Here is a 24295-nt window from a genome sequence, read left to right as displayed (position 1 = left end):
GCTAAGATTTTCGGAAAAACAGCATTAGATTTACCCCTTTACTTTTAATCATGTTTTAAACTTACCCTACGGTTATACTTCAGTTAAGTATAGATCTCCATTAGGTGCAACAATAATAACAACAACAACAACAATAACCTAGTAAAATCTCATAAGTGGGGTCTGGAGATAAAGAGGTTGTTTCCGATATATGAATATTCATTAAGAGCATAGGAAAATATAAAACGATTTAACACTAATACGAATAATCCTAATATTTTGTACAGTAAATGAGGATTTATTTTTATCCTGTACCATGTATTAGTATTAAATGAGGTGTGAGCGGTTGTTGGGAATTTTGAATTAGGCTTGGAAGACACGCACCCAAGAAAAGGAAAAGCATATGGCTAAGTTGTGTTGACTAATTAAAACACCTTGCTTCCCAAGTTTTCCCACCTCTTCCACCTCCAAAACTCTCTACTCTTCCTATATATAAACCGAATCCATCACCATTTCTACAACCAATTCAACCATTTTTAAGCTCACAAAAAATTCAACCAAAAATGAAGAGAGAAGGTCGCCAACACGGTATGGTTCGTACTTACCCAATTTTACCTTCTTCTTGGAACCCAAAACCCGAGCCAAGGTACATCAACAAGTCCAATTCACCACCAACCGCTGGGCTTTTTACAAAGGTTTCAACTAAGCCCTGTAACCATTCCAAGTTCACAGGCAAGTGCGGTAGGCCCAGATGCAACAGCTGCCATATTCACCCAGCTGGAAAATCGAAGGACAAAACTAAAGGAACTCAAAAATTAAAGGGACGTGGCGACGTTGTTTCGAATTATAGGTTGATTACTTGGAGAGTTGTTGATTCCAGACCTGGGTTGAATTTTTCTGGGTTTTCGGCTTCTGGACTTTTGGATCATTTGGATAGTGATTATTCTTATTACATGGATCATGATGATGATCATGGAATTTACTATGATGCCCCTGATGGAGATTATTTTAACGACGAAATTGGATCGGAACTGGTAGTTGACTCCAATTGGTCAACACCTGGAGTTGAGATTGAGGAGATTGATGAATGTGAAGATAATGGGGATGATGATGAAGAAAGAATGAGTTTCTGTGAGGTGGGATTTGTGTGGGAAAAAGTTGAAGAAGATGGAGATTGGTGTGTGGTGGAAGAAATGTAAAAATTGGGTGCGTTCTTATTGTATTTGTATTTAATATTGTGACCTTTCAATATTGTTCCATTTCTGTAATTGTATTTACTTGTCAAATAAATTGATTATTTTACAGCAATGAGATGGCGTTGATTTGTGAGAAAGTTGCAGTTTTTGTATATGCATTCAACCTAATGGTTAGAAAAATGATTATTTAACGAATTAAATTTTATTATTATGAAATTAGTTTATGTGCATTACCATTATTTAAAAAAAGGATCAGAGTTCGTAGCTGCTGTCTGACTCAGTTCACCGAGAATATGAGCATCTTCCATATTCTTTTGTGCCAATATAAGATGATCGTGTCGTGTAAGGAAATGATTGTGTACGACTCCTTTTTTATTGTTATTGTTATCCTTTTAGATGCACCGAACAACCGTCTTATTTTTGCATTGCCTTTTCTATTTTGGGCGAGTAACAGCTTGTTTGGATGGTTGTTACTTCTCGTTTCATAATGTATCGTATTATATCGTATTGTATTGTACTGTACTGTATTATTTGATGAATACAATGTTTGAATGGATTATGTCATTTTATCGTCGTTTTATGGTATCATGCACCAGTAATATAATGAATAAACTTGCAATATTATAACAAAAAATTTTGATACGGTATATAAAAAGGTAGGGTAAATGATAAAATAAAATTATTTAATACTTATGAAGGGTGAGATTGAGGGGTTGCTCTGATGGTAAGCAACCTCCACTTCCAACCAAGAGGTTGTGAGTTCGAGTCTCCCCAAGAGCAAGGTGGGAAGTTCTTGGAGGGAAGGATGCCGGAGGCCTATTTGGAATCAGCCTCTCTACCCCATGGTAGGGGTAAGGTCTGCGTACACACTGCCCTCCCCAGACCCCACTAAGTGGGATTATACTGGGTTGTTGTTGTTGTTGTTGTTGTTGTTGTTGTTGAAGGGTGAGATTGAGAGAAAAACCCAAGGAAACGACGCGACCACACCAAATCGGCCGTTACATAAGTGACACATTTCATCATTACGTAACGACGGATTTAACGATAGGCTACAATAAAATTTAAGTAACAATCATAACAAACATTGTATTTAAAGTAACAATACGATAGATAACAACCATCCAAACAAGCCGTAAGTTACAAAAATAAAATATGTGGTTCAGCAATGTCGTCGGCTGAATATTAAACATTTTTTGCCTTTCCTCTCCCTTTTCCCTTTCTTTCACAATTTACCATCTTGTTTATATATCAGTCTCGCCCACGGGTAGCAGGGGCGGATGGAGTTTAGAATTATCAGGAACCTAGTATTTTCGACGCGGAACATAAACTTATAGGTAAAAATTACTAACATTACAATAAATAAAAGATATGAATCCATAACTTTAAAAATATAATAGATTCAATGGTAAAAACCTTGTATGTTGAACCTACAAAGCTTAAATCCTGGATCCACATGTACGGATAGTACCATACACATGCTTATGATCACAACAGGCAAACACAAGCCTTAGATTTATAATTTGGCTAAAAATGTTATACTAACTAAATTGAGCTGGTCTTGTATTTCACAATGCAATCGTTGTGAAATGAAAATTTAACGATCTCAAAGGCTAAATACAAGGACACAGGGTTACAACTCTTTCTAAACCATAACACATGCATCTCCTGCCTCTAGATGGCTTTTATACAAGATTTTAGAGTTTGAGGAGGACCAGGCATTTCTAAAAAAAATACTACTCTTTGCAAGGAACGAAAATTTTATAGGTTTTCAACAAGTCTTCTTTCTTGGATTCATGCAAGAGTCATTCTTGGTCAAAGATGCAGAAGCAGGCTTCGAGACTAAGCCTTGCTTTGAGCTTGGATAGGGCATTCTTCGAAGCTTGGGCAATTGTGCAACTGGAGTCTGCACAAAAAATAAACCATATGAAATGCTGCTACCAAGAATATATAGTAGGAGAAAATCGCGGAGAAGGATGCTGATCACAATAATCAGTTCAGTGTCTAGACTGTCATTCATCGTGGAGCCTAGTTGATTTATGTCATCACGAAAAAAGTGGGGACAAAAGTAGCTTTTAATAATAACTGAATAATGAAGGAATAATACAATGTAGTGGTACCTTTTTTCTGGGATCTATTGCTGTTTCTCTTTCCTTGTAGAACTCAGGCAGGGGGCGAGCTTTGAAGCAAAAGCTTTGCCGAAGTTTCCTGAACTCCGATTCTGCTTTCTCCTGCAAGCAACATTGTATTGTTTGTTGATACGAATTTGACTTTATATTGATCATTTGCAATTTAAAATGACACTCCAATGTTAGAAATTTTGGTAAGAAAAAGTACTGTAGGATATGAAAAGAGCGGATTAAAGGTGTGTAAACTTCGTCTCTTTCCATTAAGCATTTTCAGGGAACAAAAAGAAGTACCAAATCCAATTTGCATTTGTAAGTACCAAACCCAATTTGCATTTGTAAGCCATTAGCATGAGTAACAGATGCTAAAGATGGTTTAGATGTGTTTTATACTGAATCTGAATCATGTGTATATAAAGATTGTTAGTTTTCTTCCGCTTAAACATCTTATTCCAATATTTGACTCCAAAGCGAAGAATAGAAAAGATGATGCTAAGCATGTGCATATGTATAACTAAATGTTAGACACTTTAATTTTTCTACACTATAGAGCAACCTTTCCTTGTTATTATTAGAAACCATAAGAGGAGAAATGGAGGAAAAGAATAGGAAATGTCAACTCCCAAATTGACTACAAGTGAAAAGACCAGAAGTGGCTCTGTAACGATTTCTACCGAAATGTTCAGGGTGGAAATAACCCCTTCTCGACCCAACTCCTGCAAAATCTTTGCTCCTTTCTTGGATACAACCAAACCGATTGCATTAGTACAAAGACAATCACACCCCTTACAGCATTCAAAAGTTTTAAACAGAACTTTTCATAAGAAAGAATTTTGCAGCAAAGTATAATTTAGCATGATCATAAACATGAGAAGGTTAAGAAGTCTTAGATTGCTCATTTCTGTATGCTTAACTTGGCAAAGGTAAGGCAATTTCTGTTTTATAGGACAAGATACAATTGTTTGGATCAATTGACAGTCTTTTCTTAGTAGTATTAAATAATTATTCTTTCAATAATTTTTAATGTAATATTAAAAAAAATATTAATCCAATATTAAAAAACTGAAAAGGAATTATTAAATCTTTACCCTAAAATCTTGAGCTTAACCACTTTAATTCTGCATACCATACCCAAAAAGATTTTGAACTTATATTATGATCTCATTCCTAAGTAAAGGTTGGTCAAAGTTCACACACTACTTTTCTTTGTTTTCGTTGTTCAGAAAATAGGAGGTGCAGAATTCATGGTACAGACAAACATTATACAAGCCATAGGGGAAGCTTTGCATAAGGAGTCAAACCTTTAATGTCGTTTGTGGTTGGACTTTCTTTACCTCCTTGGCATTGAATTTCTCTTCAAGCTTCTGAAAATATTTGCACAAGTACAAGATATATGAGAACATTGGAGTTTTCATAATGCAAAGGGAGATATAACCCACATAAAAATCCTACTATAAATTTAAATATTACACTCGCCTGTTTTCTTTGTGCAGCTCTTTCTTCTGTCCTCAAGTGGAAAGGAGTAGATGAAGTTGGTGATTGTAATTTGTTTCGGTAGGCCGTGAAAGACTTGGAACTGAACAGGGAACACCAAAGGTAAGAGAGATCCAATGGCAAACAACAGTGGCACAATTTTAAACTAAATAACCCCAAATTGGATACTTTGCAGAAAGAATACAATCACTGTTATGGTGCATGATGGATTGACGCACCAATATACTCTTGTTGACAAAAATGAAACTATTCCTGTGCGGAGATAACTAAGTTCAAGTGGAAAAAAAATTGCATCTCAGATTTTTTTTACAAAGTCTCCAGCATTCAAACTGTATTCACCAAAATCCACTTGTTTTGAAATACCGCAAAGTCTGGCTACTTAAATGGGACTTCCAAATAGCAGTTTTAACATGTTAAGAGAATAAAGTTCTACTTCGATTTGTTTCAATGTACAAATGATTATGCTACATTTTGAAGCCAGAGTCATCATTTTATAGACACTTACACAGAAGATAAAATGTTCCACTTAGGCCCCGTTGTTTTACTTCCTGAAGCTGAGGGATGAATTGGTGTTTTGATCCTGTAAATTGGAAGATACGAAAACCAAAGAACCATGTTAGTGGTTTGTCAGTGGAAGCAATGCTTCAATGAAATGCTATTACATAAGAAAGATTGTATACAGTGATATATATGGAAGTATACCTTCTACTTTCTGAAGATGGCGTTGTCATTGGGCGACTTGATGCACCATTTGATGCTGCCTGTAGTTGAAAAGACAAGTAATCTTAGAGAATCCTAGATTATTATCAGGATTAGCATTTATATAAAGAAGTTTACCATGGGAGTCTTGAGAGGAGTTGCGCACTTCTTAGTTGCCGCGCCAGCAGTAGGAGCGACCATTGAACTATCCTTCTTGAAAGGGGGAGGTGGAGGAGGTATTTTATTAGACTCTTTCGCAGCAGTAAGATTGATCAGTTTACTTAAGGATTTTGGGGTTGATCTCATTTCATTCTTTAGGTCTAAAGCGGAATTTCTTGTGATTGGAGTGAAATTGTTTTCTTTATCGACATCAAGAGGAATGTCATGCCTAGCAGGTGAAGGTGGGACTTTAAATTTTCTAGAATAAACAGATGATTTGAATGAAGAAAAAGCAGACTTTTTCTTGCTAGTCACTGATGCAGCATCATCGTCATCTCGTTTAGAGCTGGAGCTCTGCTGAATCAGATAAGATAAATCAGTTCAATATAGTATTCAAAATCAATACATCGATCAATCAATACGCCTTAATCACAAACTAATTGGGGTCATCCATATAAATTCACTCATACTTGTATATTTTTACACTTACCATCAACCTTTAATAACTGACTATGCTTTTCACAAAGGCAAAATTCTTATAGTATTGGCATGTTTTAGAAATCCAATAGGCCAAAGGACTGTAAAGAACACATAGTTACCTTCATCTTCAGCAAAGGTTTCTCAGTATGAGATGTTTGACTAATCTCAATTAGGCCTTTATTACAAACTAATTAGGGTCATCTATATAAATTCTCTCATAGTTGAGCTACTTTTCCACTCACCAGCAACCTTTTATCCGTATTTGGGACTAACTATGCTTTTCACAAAGCCAAAATTTCCTATAGTATTGGCATCATGGGCGAAGCTACACTATGGTAATGGTGGTCAATTGACCACCCTTCGTCGGAAAATTACACTGCGTATATAGGTAAAATATTAGGTTTTAGACATATATAACATAATATATTGAACACCCTTTGTCATGGAATTTTTTTACTTCTTTCAAGTTTGAAAACCCTAAGGAAAATTTCTGGCTTCGCCACTAATTGACCACCCTTCGTCGGAAAATTACACTGCGTATATAGGTAAAATATTAGATTTTAGACATATATAACATAATATATTGAACACCCTTTGTCATGGAATTTCTTTACTTCTTTCAAGTTTGAAAACCCTAAGGAAACAAATTGAGGCCAAAGGACTGTAAAGAACACACGTTTACCTTAGTTTTCAGCAAAGGCTTCTCAGTATGAGATGTTTCACTAATCTCAGACCCTGAAACTGTTTCTTGATTCTCCCCATTCTCAATCTGGTTTGATGGTTCTGTCTCCATAGCTTCAGGAGTACCAGGTCCCTCCACTGGGGCATCATTTTCTCTCTCCTCCACATCAGCAATTCCTTCACCAACTAATAATGAAGCACTAACTTTGGAATCTGTTACTAAATCAGGGGCTGAATTTTGGGTGATTTCAGAATTAGGGTTTTCTTCATTGGCTTTTTCAAGCAAAGCTGCAGCCTTTTGAGCAGCAATTTTCTTGTAATGAGCTTCAAAGAAAGCTTTTTTCTGTGCAACAGAACCTGGTTTAGCATACCTCTCAGCTTCCTCTACATATTTTTTGTGAGAAAAAGTTGACCATTTATCCCAATCCAATGATTCTGACATAAATCTCCCAAAAGAAATTGATTCCCCAAGTGCATGCACAGGGTTCCCCTGTATATACAAATCCTCACTCAATTCCATGCCCAAAAATTTCAAGATTTTAAATTTTGAGAGTCTAGAAAAATAAATAGTGGATGTTTAATTATACCTGTTTTGCTTCATTGGGTATAGGAGAAGCATAAGAGAAAGCATGCATAAGACAAGCTGAATCTGCCATCATATCAGTCTGCAACAAAAAAACAGGAGAACAAGAATGGAACCTGAAAAATCTAGAGATTTATTATTCTACCGTTATTTAAATTGTTTTTTTATGGCATGTAATCTCTCTCTCAGAGAATTTAAATTTGAAATTCAAATGAAAAAGGGCGATAAAAGAATAAGATACACGTTGTTTGAAGAAAGGCCACTCATAGAGTAAGAGTAGAAGACAAGAAGCTAAAAAGGTGTCATTTTTTAAATTCGGCCAAGTGCTTGGGGTTCTGGAATTCTGGGGTTTCTTTTTCAGACTTTGGCTAAGACTTTTATTTTTAGTATATTTTTCAATTGGAGGGTTGGACCCACATTGTTTGAACTCAATCCCAATCTCCAACGTTCGGATTTTGTTTTATCTACTATTCCATGATCACATTTTACGCGGCCGGAGCAAGAATTTAAAATTTATAGGTTCAAGCTTTTAGTTCTTTAACTTAATGAGTTTTAATTTAATAATTTATATATACTAAATAAATTTCTTAAGATAATGTATGATTTGGACCAAAGTTAATAGATTTGGTCAAACCCGTAATTCGAATGCTAGCTCATTTTATGTGATATTATTTGATCGGAGAATAAAGACTTTTACAAAAATTAAATATGCAAGATATTACTCCCCCGTTCCAATTTATGTGAATCTGTTTGACTGGGCACTGAGTTTAAGTAAAAAATGAAGACTTTTGGAATTTATGGTCCTAAACAAGTCCAAATGGGGCCAGAGTATTGTGTGGTTATAAAAGCTTTTCATTAAGGGTAAAGTTGTAACTTTAAGCTAAATTGTTACCAAATTTAGAAAGGGTTCATTCTTTTTGGAACGGACCAAAAAGGAAATAGATTCACATAAACTGGAACAAAGAGAGTAGTAATTTTCTCTAATAAACCAATAATAACAACAACAAACTCAGTGTAATCTCATAAGTGAGGTTTGAGGAGAAGAGTGTATATGCAGACAGTGGCGGAGGCAGGATCTCCACGAAGGGGGTTCAAAAAAAATATTGTATCTAGTGGGAATTGAACTCATGACCTTATATAGATTTTGAACCACCTTGACCACTAAACTACACTTTTGGATTGTGTTAAGGGGGTTCAAAACTTAATATATAGAGGTAAAAAACAGATTTTGCCTTATATATACAGTGTATCCCCCTTGCGCCCCCCTAAATCTGCCCCTGTATGCAGACCTTACCCCCACCTTGAAGGTAGAGAGAATGTTTCCGATAAACCCTCGGCTCACGAAAAACAAGAAAAAACACAAAGTCATATCAACTATGCTAATATAAACGTTAGGATCAAAACTAATTTTCAAATACACAAAGACATCAACTATTAAAAAAAAGTACAAGAGTATTTTATCACGTAAAATGAACTGATCAACTATTTATTATGAATAGGCCTATCATTGCTCGATTATGATGTCCAAAGTCAATGTTTGGTAAATCCTACGTATCTTTTTCTTAATTTAGAGAATATCTCAAATTGTAGGACTGAAGAAATTTGATTAAAATAGCTGGACTGGATTTAATTTCACGTTTTACTAATACTTGTACTAATTGAAGAGCATTAATTCCAGTCTTCTACGCCAATTTATTTCCAAATAATGCAGTCGAATTCTACAAATTACGTAGTTATTGACATTATTTTAGAGATCTATTTGCTGCTTCGTTTTCATTGGTAGGAGAATTATTTTACGTATTTCTTGAAGCAACAGACTTGGAATGCAAAATATGCAACAACCAACTACCAGTTGTTATAACGTCATTTTTTCCAAAGTAAATTTGACTAGCTGTTTAACTTTAGGAACCACAACAAAAGAGCTATATAAAAAAGCTAAATAAATCTTAATCAGCTAATAACACTCTAATTATGTGCTTTAGCAAATTGAGAACAAAGGGATAATTTATGGGGGCTGCCACAATTATTTAGCTTTTCTGTAGTAATTTTGGATAAAATACCTTTAATATTTAGCTTCTGTAGTATTGTTTTTCTTTTTTCTTTTTGTTACCTATAACGCCACCTTTCAAAAATGTTTCTCTAGCTGACACGTTTTGTATTACTACTATAATTTATTACAAAATTGATTAGTTTTATGCGGATGTAGATTTAATGTATCTTTCATCTTTTATCCGAACTTGACCTGGTAACGAGAGAAGCTCACATAAATGGAGTAAATAGATTAATAAATCCGTCCAGAAGTGAATCCAGGATTTTGAGTATAAATTTAGGACGTGATAAGTTATTGGGTTCGGGATAAATTATTTACATAATATTAAATAGATTTTTTAACACAAATACATAAATATATTCTGTAATTCGAGTAGAAGGAACAAAGACCAAAAACTACGTCCAATCTCTATCACACTTCCTTTTTCTGAAACAGATTAAAGAAGACTTCGTTAGATGACAAAAGAAAAAGGAAGAGGAAAGAACAAACTTCCCATTCCATGTCCACGGTGTCATTCTTGACCAAATTGAAAAAAGTCAAATTCTGGCTTGAAGTTATCTATACAGTAGCAGAGAATTCAATATTAACAGTGAAAGAAACAACACTTCTTGCTCATAGGTTTAGATTGAAATGCGTGAAGGACACTGTTCTTAAAGATATTTTATCTATACAGTGATAAATAAAATAGATGTAATTTTTAGGAATCAACAAACTTTTTTAGCTACAAATTGGAAATAGAAGCAGTATAAATAGAAGAGAATAACCTAGTAGAAAGTTTTTGAAAATCAGTGTCTTTAGCTCTCCAAAACACCTCATATATAAGTAGAGGATTAACGGCTAGCTTTAGATTAAGAGCTAACTAACGGTTAGTTAAAGATTAATCACCAACGACTAATAGTCTGTTTGGTCAAGCTTCTCCAAAGGCCAAAAGTGCTTTTGTTTTTAAAAGCACTTTACTTTTGGGAAAAAGTAGAAGCAGTTTCTGAGAAACAGAAAAAAATAGCTTCTTTCCAAAAGTAGAAGCAGAAACAGTTTTGACTTTTCTTCTTACCAAAAATACCCTTAACAAAATATAGTATATACCGAAATAACCGTTAAACTTAATACTTAAGATATTAATGTATAAGTATTTCTTCTTATTTTTAGGATAGCTTTCTAATATATAGTGACTTGAGGGGTGAATTTTTTTATATTTGTTGAATGATTTATAATATATTTAAATAATATTAAAATAATTAAAGTACTTTTTAATTTTGTTTTCATATTTTACTTAAATAAAATTAGAATATTTAATTATTGCTTGTAATAACAAATTTTTGAGATTATTTATTTATTTATTTATAATATTAATTATTAAGTAAATCTATTTATGTTCTTATTCGTAATTTGATAATTAAAAGCACTTTTTGAAAAGCTTGGCCAAACACAAATTATTGTTCAAAAGCGCTTTTCAGAGTAATTAGCCAAACACAAATTGCTTCTCTCCAAAAGTGTTTTTTTTTCAAAAGTACTTTTTAAAAATGCACTTCTCAAAATAAGTTAATTTTTCCAGCTTGGCTAAACAGGCTATAAGTATAGTTAATATCAGAATCATTCTTTAATAAATTTGTACTGGCTAGTTTGAAAATTAATTATACCGATTATATAAGATAATAAGCATGGGTAAGGCAAATATAAGATAATAAAATTAATAAGCATAAGCAAAAATATCTTTTTGCAAAATGTGAGTTGGATCACCATAAGTAACAAAATAAAATTAAAAAGGGAAATTTTCTTTCCTATACCATATAGGAAACTATATTACCAAATATATTCATAGTTTGCATATTACCCGTCATGCTAATAGTATTTCTATAAAATATAGACAATTCATTAAATAAGAAATCATTATAGATGTAGGCTTCCTTATTTAGGCGCGCTAATATTGGGGAATTAAATATTCTTCCAGATATTTTATAATGCAAATCACACATTAATATTATCGGCTGTTTCGATTCAAAATTTAGCGACTCTATTTTTGCGATACACAGTGTTTCAACATTTTTTCTGATTTCACAAATCAAAAATGACTAAATCCTATACAATTCTTCTCCAACAAACACAATTATGTCCAAAATCCCAATTATGCTACAACTGAATGTGAATTGAGATAGCTATGGGAGATTTAGAGAATTTCAAGTCGATGGCATTGTAGTCGATGATGATGTGAGTTATAGTCTATTGATTTCTACGATAGCACAACAATTAATGATCTATACATCTGAAAAAATTATAGAAATCAAATACAAAGCAAAGGAAAAGAGAGCAACAATTTCACCATTGACAACCATTAAAAAACTTTGAAGCTTTGAAGTCGAATTTGGGTTTTCAAAAATCATTATTTATTTGGATTGGGTGTTGTTGAAAATAATTAGGAATATGGTTTGGAGTTTATATCTCAATTTTGAGGGGTCTTGGTGAAGATTAGACTTGGTTTTAGCTGAATTTCAGATTGAAACTCGAAGAAGAAGAAGAAGAAGAAGAGGAGGAAGAAGAAGAAGAAGAAGAAGAAGAAGAAGAAGACATGACACACATTATATTGCAGAAATTGCAGACTGTTGTTTATTTATTTTTTTATTCATTTAACTATTGTATGAAAGTTGAACAACATTGTATAAAAATTGTATTTAAGTGGTATTATATTATAGTTGTGTATACATGTAGATGAAAAAGGAAAACAAACACTTAGGATCATATCCGCTATGTATAATTGTTCGCGATTTCAATATGGAATTGAGTATCACCAATGAGAACACAGTTGCAGGTTTGTACTGTTACATTTTCTATCAAATTCTGGTTGTATATCAATGTCATACACTTTATCTACAAAAATAAACTACATGTCAGAGTAATATATATATATATATATATATATATATATATATATATATATATATATCAGAATGGATTTTCACAATATCTATAAAATTTCTACATTTATTCTGCAATAAAACTGTATATCATTTGAAAAATTAATATGAAATACAGAATTTCAATGTTTCTACAAATTATCTAAAGTTACTTGATATGCCAACATCTCCCGTTATAGAGGAATATGAAAGTATAATAATAACAGATAGTACACCAAGTTTTATTGAAGTAGGACAAGTATAACAAGACAAGCAAATTTCATACAACTAATTATACATAGTAAAAATAAATTTCATACAACTAATTATATATTATACAACTTATCTATAATTTTCTACAACTTTCACACATTATTTCTACCCAGTTAAATATAACTACAATAACATACAACTTAAATATAAATTTTATACAATATGTCTTTTGTATATTTTGTATCTAATTTATACATAGTAAAAATAAATTTCATACAACTAATTATATATTATACAAATTATCTACAGTTTGTGTACATTATTTCTACTTAGTTATATACAACTACAATATAATACCACTTAAATACAATTTTTAAACAATGTTGTTCAGTTTTCATACAATAGTTAAATGAATAAAAGAAAAATAAATAAACAATAGTCTACAATTTTTCTACAATTTCTGCAATATAATGTATGTCATGTCTTCTTCTTCTTCTTCTTCTTCTTCGACGAGTTTCAATCTGAAATTCAGCCAAAACCAAGTCTAATCTTCACCAAGACCCCTCAAAATTGAGATATAAACTCCAAACCATATTCCCAATTATTTTCAACAACACCCAATCCAAACAAATAATGATTTTGAAAACCCAAATTCGAATTCAAAGCTTCAAAGCTTTTTAATGGTTATCAATGGCGGAATTGCTGCTCTATTTTCCTTTGCTTTATATTACTGAAATTTGGGATTGATAGATAGAGATAGAATATAGAGAATTCTCAATTCTTTGCAACAACATCCAATCCAAACAAACAAATGTCTTTTGAAAACCCAAATTTGAATTCAAAGTTTCAAAGCATTTTAATGGTTGTCAATGGTGGAGGGGTTACAGATTTTCGCTGGTTTTAGAAGAGGAAATCATGGGTGATTGAAGAGGAAATCGTGGGGTGTTGTTTGATACGTGAGTGAGGTGGTGGGATTTGGAGAGAGAAACTTGGGGGAGTGGGAATATACGGTTGAGTAAAATTATGAGACTAATTAATACCATTAAAATCCTAAAATGGTACATAAATGGTAATTAGGTATATAAAAGGTAATTATATTAAAAGTTAAGCATGGAGGGTAATATAGTTTACTATATGGCATGGGAATGTAAAAATTCCAATTAAAAAGCATAAGTAACCCAGTTTGCTTGAGCCCCAACTTTCTTAGGTAAAAATAACACAGGCTAGCCAGTTTTTGGACTGATCATTCAAAAATAGTCAGCATTTGTAAAGTCATTGAAAAATAGTCATTATTTGCTGCAACACAAAAATTTCCAGCATAATATACTGGAAATCGGTGCACCTATGTATGAACTTCCAGCATATTATGTTGGAACTCCAACACGCAGAAAGTTCCAGCATAATATACTGGAGATTGGAGTACTTGTGTATGAAATTCCAGCATATTATGTTGGACTGGTATAATATACCGTAACTCCAGTATATTATGTTGGAGTATTTTCCGAATTTTGAACAGTGTTTTCATTCAGATTTATCTTTATTGGGAACTGATTCAAATACTCTTTTAAGTTTATTGGCTGGATGAAGTTATTTACTGTGAGTTGAATAAGTCTTTTACTAGAGTTGACAGAGTCTTTAGGTCAGTTGCTATTTTTTCTAATTTGGTTGCTGTTTTTCTGATCATTTCCTAGATTTTAGTCAAGTGGGTGTTATGGATAGATATTATCTTTACGAGCTTATAAGCCTATAAAAGGCACACCACTTTCAGTTAATAAAATAAGCCCTTATACAAAATATCTCTTTTATCTTCTCTGCATGTGCTTTAAGTTTTCTAGTTAAAGACAAACTCTTTTTCTACATTATGGCATCAGAGCCTGCGTTCGGTCTTCGACTGGGCGATAGAGGGATAAGGAGAGAAACACGTGAGGGAGTGAAATACAAGAAAAACAAAAAGGTATGGCAGCAAATGCTATTTCCTCTTCTTCACAACCACGCATACCCATCTTCAATGACTAGAAGTATGAGTTTTGGAGTATCAAAATGAAGACCTTGTTTAAGTCTCAAGAATTGTGGGACTTAGTTGAAAATGGGTTTGTTGATGTGGACGAGCCGGATGTAGAGGATGAGAGGATATTAAAAGAAGTCAGAAAGAAAGATGCCAAAGCTTTGTTCTTTATTCTGCAAGCTGTTCATGAGACAATTTTCTCAAGAATTGCAGCAGCAACAACCTCAAAAGAAGCGTGGCTGATCTTAAAAAAAGAGTTTCAAGGTTCTTCAAAGGTAATTACTGTAAAACTATAATCTCTTCGCCGCAATTTTGAAACATTGTTCATGAAAAATAATGAATCTGTGAAAGACTTTTTATCAAGAGTTACTAGGATTGTAAGTCAAATGAAATCATATGGTGAAGAGGTAAGTGATGAAACTGTAGTAGCAAAAGTTTTAAGAAGTTTACCTCCAAAGTTTGATCATGTGGTTGTAGCCATTGAGGAATCAAACGACTTATCTGTGTTTTCGTTTGATGAACTAATATGCTCTTTGCAATCTCACGAGTCACGAATCAACAAGTCGATTGAGAAGAATGAAGAACAAGCTTTTCAAGTTAAGGAAGAGTCTTCAATTCAGAATGAGAAGTCGCCAGAGCAAAGAACACAAGGACGTGGTGGGAGAGGTGCTTTTAGAGGAAGAGGACGTGGTAGAGGCAGAGGCTAATTTGGACGTGGTAGAAATGGAGTGCAATATTACAACTGCCACAAGTTCGGTCACATAGGACCTAACTGCTGGTACAAAAACAATCAAGCTAGTTATGCAGAGGAAGAACAAGAAGAAAACATGCTTTTTATGGCTCGCTCTACTATCATGGATCATAAGATTGGTGTATGGTTTGTTGATAGTGACCGTTCCCATCACATGTCTGGAGAAAGGTTAGCATTCAGAGAGTTAGATGAGACAAAAAGGAGGCGAATTTGGCTTGGAGATAACAAGGAAATACATGTTGAAGTTGAAGGTACTGTGGTTGTCCAAACGAGTCAAGGTAAAGTAAAACTTATTCAAAATGTTCTCTTTGCTCTTAGTTTGGCTCATAACTTGCTAAGTGTTGGACAATTATTGAATAGTGGATTCTCTGTCTTGTTTGATGATGGATTATGTGTTATTAAAAATAAAAAGATGGGTCAAATTTTAGCAAGTATTCATATGACAGAGAACAAAATGTTTCCTCTTGAAATTTCAAAATTAGAACAGGCATTGGTTGTTAGTGAAAGAAATCTTGAAGAATCTAAGTTGTGGCATTTACATTATGGACATTTGAATATGAATGAATTGATGCTATTGAGTCAACATAAGATGGTTCATGGTTTGCTAAACATAAAATCTGTTGAAAATGTGTGTGAAGGTTGTATATATGGCAAGCAACACAGAAAATCCTTCCCTATAGGAAAATCTTGGAGAGCTACTAGTTGTCTTGAAATTATTCATGCAGATCTGTGTGGCCCTATGAATACGCAATCGCTTGCTGGTTCTCGATATTTTCTACTATTCACAGATGATTATAGTCGTATGAGTTGGGTATATTTTTTGAAGTTCAAATCAGAAACTTTTGCAAACTTCAAAAAATTCAAGGCATTGGTTGAGAACCAAATTGGTACTAAAATTAAGGTTCTTCGTATAGACAGAGGAGGTGAGTTTGTATCTCAAGAGTTTAAGTTGTTTTGTGAAGATAATGACATTCACAGGGAATTGACTGCACCTTACACTCCGGAGCAAAATGGAATTGCTGAGCGAAAGAATTGAACCGTGGTGGAGATGGCCAGAAGCATGTTGAAGAGAAAGAATCTTCCGAATCAGTTTTGGGCTGAGGCAATTCATACTGCAGTTTATTTGTTCAATATATCTCCGACAAGAGCAGTCATGGGTCAAACACCAGTTGAAGCTTGGAAAGGTAGAAAGCCGTGGGTAAGTCATTTGAGAATTTTTGGTTGTATTGCATATGCTTTAATAAATTCTCAACATCATCAAAAGCTTGATGGAAAATCTGAAAAGTGCATCTTTATTGGATATTGCTCTGAATCCAAAGCTTTTTGATTATATAACCCCATAAATGGCAAAGTGATTATCTGGAGAGATGTGGTATTTGATGAATACTCATGTTGGAAATGGGAAAGCAGCAGTAATAGTTCATAAGTTGTAATGGAAGATGAAGTTTTTCCTAGTGAAGGAGAAAGTCAGCCTTTTGTTAATACACCAAGCCACTCTTCAGAAAGTTCCAGTAACATCAGCCCAGTTAGAAGCAGCTCAACATTGATGATGCCCGACTCAGAAGATTCTGATAAGACTCCTCCACAGAAGACTAGATTACTTGAAGATATTTATGAAATATGCACTTTTGCTTTATTTGGTGCAGATCCAGCTAGTTTTGAAGAAGCTTCAACAAAAAAGGAATGGATGTGTGCAATGGAAGAAGAACTTATTGCAATAAGGAAAAATGGAACATGGGATTTGGTGGATCTTCTAGATGGCAAAAATGTAATAGGATTAAAATGGGTGTTCAAGACAAAATACCATGTTGATGGGAATGTGCAGAAACGTAAAGCCAGATTGGTAGCAAAAGGATATTCACAGCAACAAGGTATTGACTTTGACGAAACTTTCTCTCCAGTTGCTCGTTTTGAAACAGTAAGAATCCTTTTAGCATTGGTTGTATAGTTAAAATGGAAAGTTTATCAGTTTGATATTAAATCTGCGATCCTTAACGGCGACTTGAAAGAAGAAGTCTATGTAGCCCAACCAGATGGCTATGTAGAGAAAGGAAAGGAAAACAAAATGTACAAGCTGAAGAAAGCACTTTATGGGCTTAAACAAGCTCCGCGCGCATGGTACAGCAAAATCGACTACCATTTTAGAGAAAATGGATTTGAAAGAAGCAAGAATGAACCAACTTTATATGTGAAAAAATATGAAAAAAATGATCTTTTGTTGGTATGTTTGTATATTGATGATATGATATATATATGGGCTCAACGTACTCTGTTATATGTGATTTCAAATCTTCCATGATGAATAAGTTTGAAATGACAGATTTGGGATTGTTGCACTATTTTCTTGGACTTGAAGTAAAGCAAGGAGAAGATGGAGTTTTCATTTCACAAAGGAAGTATGCCATTGATTTTCTCAAAATGTTCAATATGGTTAATTGCAAAACAGTGCCAACTCATATGAATGTAAATGAGAAGATGCAACTTGAAGATGGTACTAAAAAAGTTGATGGAAGCTATTTTAGAAGCTTAGTTAGAGGCCTGATTTATTTAACTCACTCCCGTCCTGATATATCATTCTCTGTTGGAGTTATTTCGAGGTTTATGCATAAACCTTAAAAGCATCATCTTGGAGCAACTAAAAGAATCTTGCGCTATGTTGCTAGAACTATGAATTTTGGATTATGGTACTCTCGATGTTCTAGTTTTAATTTGTATGGCTTTTCGGATAGTTACTGGGCATGATCTTTTGATGATAGGAAGAGTGTCTCTGGGAATTTTTTCACTTTTGGTTCTGCATCTATTACTTGGAGCTCAAGGAAACAAGCAACATCGGCGTTGCCATCTTCAGAGGCAGAATATTGCATCAACGTCATCAGCATGTCAAGCATTATGGCTAAGGAAAATACTTGCAGATCTTTACCAAGAGAAAAAGGAAGCAACAAAAATCTTTTGTGACAATTTATCAGCAGTTTCAATGACCAAAAATCCAGTATTTCATGAAAGGTCGAAGCACATAGACATTCGACATCATTTCATTCGTGAACTAGTTGCAAAGGGGTTGATTGAGTTGAAGCACTGCAGCACTGAAGAGCAAGCAACAAACATCCTTACTAAAGCACTTCCTCCGGCAAAACACAATTACTTTATGTTATGCCTTGGTATATGTGATTTTGAATCAAGGGGGAGTGTTGGGAACTGATTCAAATACTCTTTTAAGTTTATTAGCTGGATGAAGTTATTTACTATGAGTTGAATAAGTCTTTTACTAGAGTTGACATAGTCTTTAGGTCAGTTGCTATTTTTTCTAATTTGGTTGCTGTTTTTCTGGTCATTTTTTAGATTTTAGTCAAGTGGATGTTATGGATAGATATTATCTTTACGAGCTTGTAAGCATATAAAAGGCACACCACTTTCAGTTAATAAAATAAGCCCTTCTACAGAATATCTCTTTTAGCTTCTCTGCATGTGCTTTAAGTTTTCTAGTTAAAGACAATCTATTTTTCTACAATCTTTACATGAAAAGTGACTAAATTTCGATTACTTTTGAAACTGTGGCTATTTTTGAATGACCACTTATAAATCTAACTATTTTTGAATTTAGGCGTGCAAGCCCAATCCCTTTTTTGATCTTTAAGACTTATGACAAGAGAAAATCTCACTTTATATCTATTAAGCCCAAACTATTTACCTTTTAATACCCATGCCCAAACTATTTACCCTGCCTACCCAGTCGGCCCAATTTATTTACCCGGCCCCCATATTTCACGCGGCCCAATCTACCCATCTCTCCTTATCTTCAATCCAGCCCACCTATTTCACCCGGCACAAGCTTCCCACGTTTTTCTTCGTTCTTTAACAGTTAACAAGTAGACTAGAGTACAGTTTCCAAATCTCCATAGCCAACCGATGAGAACGCAAAATTCACCCACATTCGAGTTTTTAATTTTTTTTTCCGATTCCGTTCTATATCTTCATCTAGTACCTATTTTTGGGTGACATTTTTGCTTTGGGTGAAATTTTTGCTTTTGAAAGTACATTTTAGTGAAAGTGGATTTTCAAAATCATAGGATTTTTGTGTTTTCCTTTGTACTTTTGTGAATCAATGTCTATGGGTTGTTGTTTTCTCTATGGGTCGGAAGCATTGTGCACGTAGATGGTGGCGCCGTGGACAATATCATTCTTTAACACAAGTAGTTGCTGAATCCGTTGCCTCAGCCATGTCTGTTCCTAGTTTTTCCTTATTTTCTGATTCTCAGTCTCTATTTAGTCATAACCATAGCAGTAGTCATGTTGAAAACACAACTGAAAATGTAGAATTAGAGGGTGGAAAAGGCAACAATATTAATGCTTCATCAGTCGATGAAACTCCCTACCTGTCATTACCCGACATAAATTCCAAACCAGTCATAGGAGGTTTTCCTGTGACTGATAAGGGAAAAGGTAAAGTTGTTGAGGATTCTGAGTTAGGGGAAGCCGACGTGAATCCGTGCCTAAAACAGAGACTCAACCAGTAGATGTTGATTGTAGCGATGATTCTCAGTTAAAGAAGAAAAAAATTGGTATCGTACCCAAGAAGGTAATTTTCTTACAATTATGATCTTTGAGATTTTTAATGTATAGTACATTGTTATTTTTTGATTTCCTGTTATGCTTTTATATTATATTATAGTTATAGTCAGTTGTGTTAATTTTAAGTGAATTCTATTTCTTCAAGTTCATTCTGTACATTTAAGAGAACTGTTGTAAATTTATTACGATTTCCATTTATCTGTTTATTCCAGCTATCCGTTTCATCAATGTTCAGTGCGACGTAATAGTGTTTATAGCTGTCAAAATCCATCACTAGATGATTAACTAAGAGAAAATCAAGTACCAGCGAATTTTGAGTTTTTGGGTGAAGTTCATTTGAGCTATTCTATGTGTATGTTTCTGTGATATTAGCAAAATTTAGGCCTATCATTCTACTTAGAAGAAGTAAAAGATATCATTTTGTATACATTGTATTTGAGCGTGAAGGAATTGAGTGATCTTTTCTAATATATTGTATAGACCAGTTAATTTGCAATAATGAGCTTGTTAATTTTGGATGACATATTTGTCTTTGCTATTAGTTTCTCAATGTTTTTGAATCAATATAGACAGATTAAATTAATGTTCTGCTTGAGGTTCAAAAAGGGTCACTGATTCAGTAGCTGTTGTAGTCAACCATATTTATTGAAGTCAGAGCTGCTCTGTTTGATTTCTGATTTTCAGCATTACATTAGATGGTTTTGTACATGATTTAGTATTTAGCCAGTTGACAGTGGTGGAGAGAAGCATGGAAGGAATGGGACCGTGTAAGTTAGGAGTGCAGAATGAGCTTTTCTTTATAGGTGGTATTGTGTGGATGAGGTCAATGGGCGAGAAGCGCTGGTACTGTAGCATAAGTTCCTTGTCGAATATTAGCTATCTTGTAGTGCAATTTGATGTGAGTTTATGCTATTCTTTTACTTCCTTAGTAATCTCAAGAATATGCAAGATGAAAAGTATTTTGCTACTATCTTCTAAAATATGTATTTGATAGAATAGTTTCCGGATACTGTAGATTTAATAGTTAAGTTTCTTTTGGCTTTCCCTCCCTAGTAATATTGAATATGCATCTTCAAATGAAACAACTTAAAGTAAGTTTATGCATTGATGGTCACTTAATATTGCTGCAAATTGTTCCCACACTATTTTCCTTTTGTTTCCTTATAAGTAAAATTTGTAATTGCCGGAAATTAGTCAGTAGAATTGTATACCCTGCTGGTATAGTTATATATCGTATTGGTATTGTATGGTAGTTGTAATTTTTTTAGTTGTTAGTTGCATTTTAAGTGAATTCTATTTCTGAAAATATTTTATATGAATATGTTTTGCAGTGTTGGGATTTTCTTGTGCCTATGGACTTAGATTATAAACCAAAGGTTGATTGGGATACCAACTGTCATGTTATTCATCAATTGAAAGCGAATTTATCAAAGAGGAAACTTTGACTGTTTAAGAAAACATGCTTTGGCTATTTTTTGGATCTGCCACCAGTTATTGTGCAGATTCGGGTTATACACCATTTGCTTATTAGAGAAGTACATCATGAGGTGAAAAATGAGATGCGGTTTGTAGTGAATGATTCTAGGTTGTGCTTTGGCTTGGGTGAATTTGCACTTGTTACTGGGTTGAAATGTAAGGGTGATACAAGTATAGAGAGCATAGCAGAGAATAGATTGATTTCAAAATATTTTGGGACTGCATCCGTGACATTTGCCCAACTAGCAGACTGTTTTAAGAAGAAGAAATGGGAAATAGATGATGATGCGTTGAAGATAGCAGTTCTTTATTTTGTGAACAACTTCTTACTTTCTCAACTCAAAACAAAGGTTATTTTACGGTCTTACATTAACTTGGTTGAGTGCGGTGATTTTAATAATTATCCCTGGGGTATAGATGTTTATAAAGCTACAATTGACTCATGTTCCAACAAGTTTCAAGATAAGCCTTCTTTTTATAGACTCGGTGGCTTCCCGTTGGCTTTATAGACTTGGTTGTATGAATGCTGCCCAAGTTTGGATGGTCACTTTGCTGATCATCTTGGAAACAAACTTTCACGAATTTTGAATTGGGTAGTCATGGGTCAAATACCGAATGAGCGAATTGCTTTGCAAATATGTAGCTTGCAATGCGAGCAGGTAATTTTCTCATAGTTTTATTGTCTCTCTTAATGTTTTGGTACAGTAGTTTAGTCACAGTTGTAGAAATATCCCAGTTCAGTGATATACTTTGTTGGTATACATGTATACTATATTGGTATCATGTATACTATATCTCAGTTCAGTGATATACTCTGTTGGTATACACATATACTATATTGATATCATATGGTAATAGGGATCTTTTATCTTTCCATACTTTATTATCATTTCTATTTCTAACTAGTGTGCTTAATAATTGCTGTGAGCACGTGATTTTTGCTTTTACGCGACAATCACTCCAAAAGAAACAAAATGATAGCAATTGGTCTTGCTGTACATTTGCTGGATTTTTACGTGGCATTTTTTTTTTGCTGGTTATTTGTGATTTTGTCCATGTTTGTTTTATTCAAAATATATAAATATATATGTGTATATGTCGTGTGAACCGTAGTCTGTTTATTAAAATAAAAATAAAATATGTGCGTCCTTCATTGTATTTTGTCATTAAGTGTTTAGTATAATTAATTGTGTGATAATTGTTGTCCAATGTTTACATGGTATTATTTGGCAAATTATTTTAAGGAATTAAAAAGAAAAAAAAAAGAAAGAAAGAAAGAAGGAGTTCGGACTTGGGCCAATTTTAACAAAATTGGCCCAAACAAACAGCCCAAGACCCAGGCCTGCCCGGCCCAGGTCACCTGATGCCCAGGACGTCCAAACGACGTCGTTTGAGTCGTGCCTGATCTGGGCCGTTGATCTCAGAGTGATCAACGGCCAAGATCAATCCCCATAACCCATCAACAAACCCGACCCGTTTACACCCGGACCAAACCCAAACCCTCAACATTTGAAACGACACCGTTTCACTTAAGACCATCAGATCCAAACCGTAGATCTAGATTGATCTAACGGTTGAGATCGACCCACCCACTAACTATATAAGCCCAAATCCTTACCCTACCCCCCCTATCCAATACCCCGGCCTTCGTCGTCTTCACCCAAACCCATCCCCTTCAAACCCTAGCCGCCCCTGCACACCTTCACCAGAAACCCAGCGGCCTGAACGCCGGTGACCTCCACCTGAACACCCTAGAACCCCCTTGCCATCCTGAACATGGATCTGTTAACCATGCAGTTCGAATCATCCCCTAGGTCCTCGAATCTTCATTTGAAGATTCGAGTTAAAACTCGGTTTACACCAACCAACCCCAGCTTCACACCAGACACTCCCCAGACCCCCCTCGTGACCAAACCATACTTGGTTTGGTCCGAATCTAACCAGGGAAACATGAATCCCGGATCTGAGTTTTGGAACTTTGTAGTTCCTCGTCACTAGTTCATACCCGTTCGAGCCAAAGAAATTAAGGTCCAAGGGACCTTAATCGAAGTGTTTCTCATCTGAGAAACACTTCGATTAAAGTCCGTTCAGCCTTAAGAAAGTCTGTCCAAGTCCGGTTCAAGGTTTCCGATTTTTCAAGATTTGAGGTGAGTCTGCCTTCTTCCCTTATTTGTTTGGTCCATGTGAGGGATTAGATGTCTGTTCATGTTTTGTGTCAATTTGTGTTTTGAATTTTTACCAACTTCCGTTTGTCCACCTTGTTTGAACCACTATGTTTGTTTGAACCCCTCATATTCTGATAAGACATATGTATTGGGTTGTATTCCAAATTTGTACTGATTATTTGACTCCTCGAGGGTATTTCTGTTTAGTCAGTATAATTCAAACCATGTGTCCCATACTTTAAATGTCTGATTTTTGGCTTCGATTGTGTATGTTAATGCTAATATAGTCGAGTCGACATATGTCGTCAATTAGTTTCAGCTACCCGAACAAAGTTAAATCAATTTGCTTCTGATGAACATTTGCCTGAAACAATTAAGAACCAAGTCCAGTTACTTATAGCTGTTAATATGATTTCAGAAACCTAAGGCTTGGTCTGTTAATTGAAATCTGAGTTGATGGCATGTGCACTTGTGCACAGCATGTGCATTGTGCACAGCCTGTTTCCTTCATAAAAGGGGCTTTTAATTTTAAAATGTGTTGACAGCATATGCTGTCAGATAGATTCTACTGCCCATACCTTGCTTTAAGTTTAAAAAAGTATTAAACCTTTTAAAAGCTAAATCTGCCAGGGAATGTTGATGGAGGTTAATACTTAAATAACTAATGGGAATCTGAAATGGAAATGCACATGGGAGGGGCATGGTGATATTCTGAAAACAGGCTGTTAAAAGGTTGAGTTTGAGGCTTATAAAAGGGGGGAGGAGACCATCTGAGAGGAGGACA

General features: G+C 34.4%; 2 protein-coding genes across 3 annotated transcripts; one reads left to right on the top strand and one right to left on the bottom strand.

Annotated features, from left to right (window-relative positions):
• Window positions 1–427: 427 nt before the first annotated feature.
• On the top strand, window positions 428–1287 carry LOC104250061 (uncharacterized). Its single transcript, XM_009806598.2, has one exon. It carries the CDS (start codon window positions 543–545, stop codon window positions 1176–1178), a length of 636 nt encoding a protein of 211 aa, XP_009804900.1. The 5' UTR covers window positions 428–542; the 3' UTR covers window positions 1179–1287.
• Window positions 1288–2556: 1269 nt separating this feature from the next.
• On the bottom strand, window positions 2557–7679 carry LOC104250062 (protein WVD2-like 7). Of its 2 annotated transcripts, none has more exons than XM_009806599.2 (9): window positions 7399–7679; window positions 6813–7301; window positions 5630–6007; window positions 5495–5553; window positions 5298–5372; window positions 4775–4874; window positions 4600–4662; window positions 3293–3403; window positions 2557–3078 (listed from the first exon to the last, which is right to left on the bottom strand). In XM_009806599.2, the coding sequence occupies exons 1-9, from the start codon at window positions 7468–7470 to the stop codon at window positions 2944–2946; spliced, it is 1482 nt and encodes a 493-aa protein (XP_009804901.1). In that variant the 5' UTR covers window positions 7471–7679; the 3' UTR covers window positions 2557–2943. The 2 variants fall into 2 exon arrangements, with proteins under 2 accessions (XP_009804901.1, XP_009804902.1); XM_009806600.2 differs by having other exon boundaries at window positions 5630–6004; window positions 7399–7592.
• Between the last annotated feature and the right edge of the window lie 16616 nt (window positions 7680–24295).

The sequence above is a fragment of the Nicotiana sylvestris genome, chromosome 2 (genome assembly GCF_000393655.2).
Source record: "Nicotiana sylvestris chromosome 2, ASM39365v2, whole genome shotgun sequence".
Taxonomy (NCBI): domain Eukaryota; kingdom Viridiplantae; phylum Streptophyta; class Magnoliopsida; order Solanales; family Solanaceae; genus Nicotiana; species Nicotiana sylvestris.
The sequence above is the reverse complement of the archived record's forward strand: the minus strand, read 5'-3'. Positions and strand labels throughout refer to the sequence as shown.

Excerpts from the sequence above, each read along its gene's own strand:
- LOC104250061 (XM_009806598.2), top strand. The coding sequence starts at position 543 with ATGAAGAGAGAAGGTCGCCAACACGGTATGGTTCGTACTTACCCAATT.
- LOC104250062 (XM_009806599.2), bottom strand. The coding sequence starts at position 7,470 with ATGATGGCAGATTCAGCTTGTCTTATGCATGCTTTCTCTTATGCTTCT. Across the intron at positions 7,302-7,398 it reads TACCCAATGAAGCAAAACAG|GGGAACCCTGTGCATGCACT; the intron begins GTATAATTAAAC and ends TTGTATATACAG. Across the intron at positions 4,663-4,774 it reads GAGCTGCACAAAGAAAACAG|AAGCTTGAAGAGAAATTCAA; the intron begins GCGAGTGTAATA and ends AAATATTTTCAG.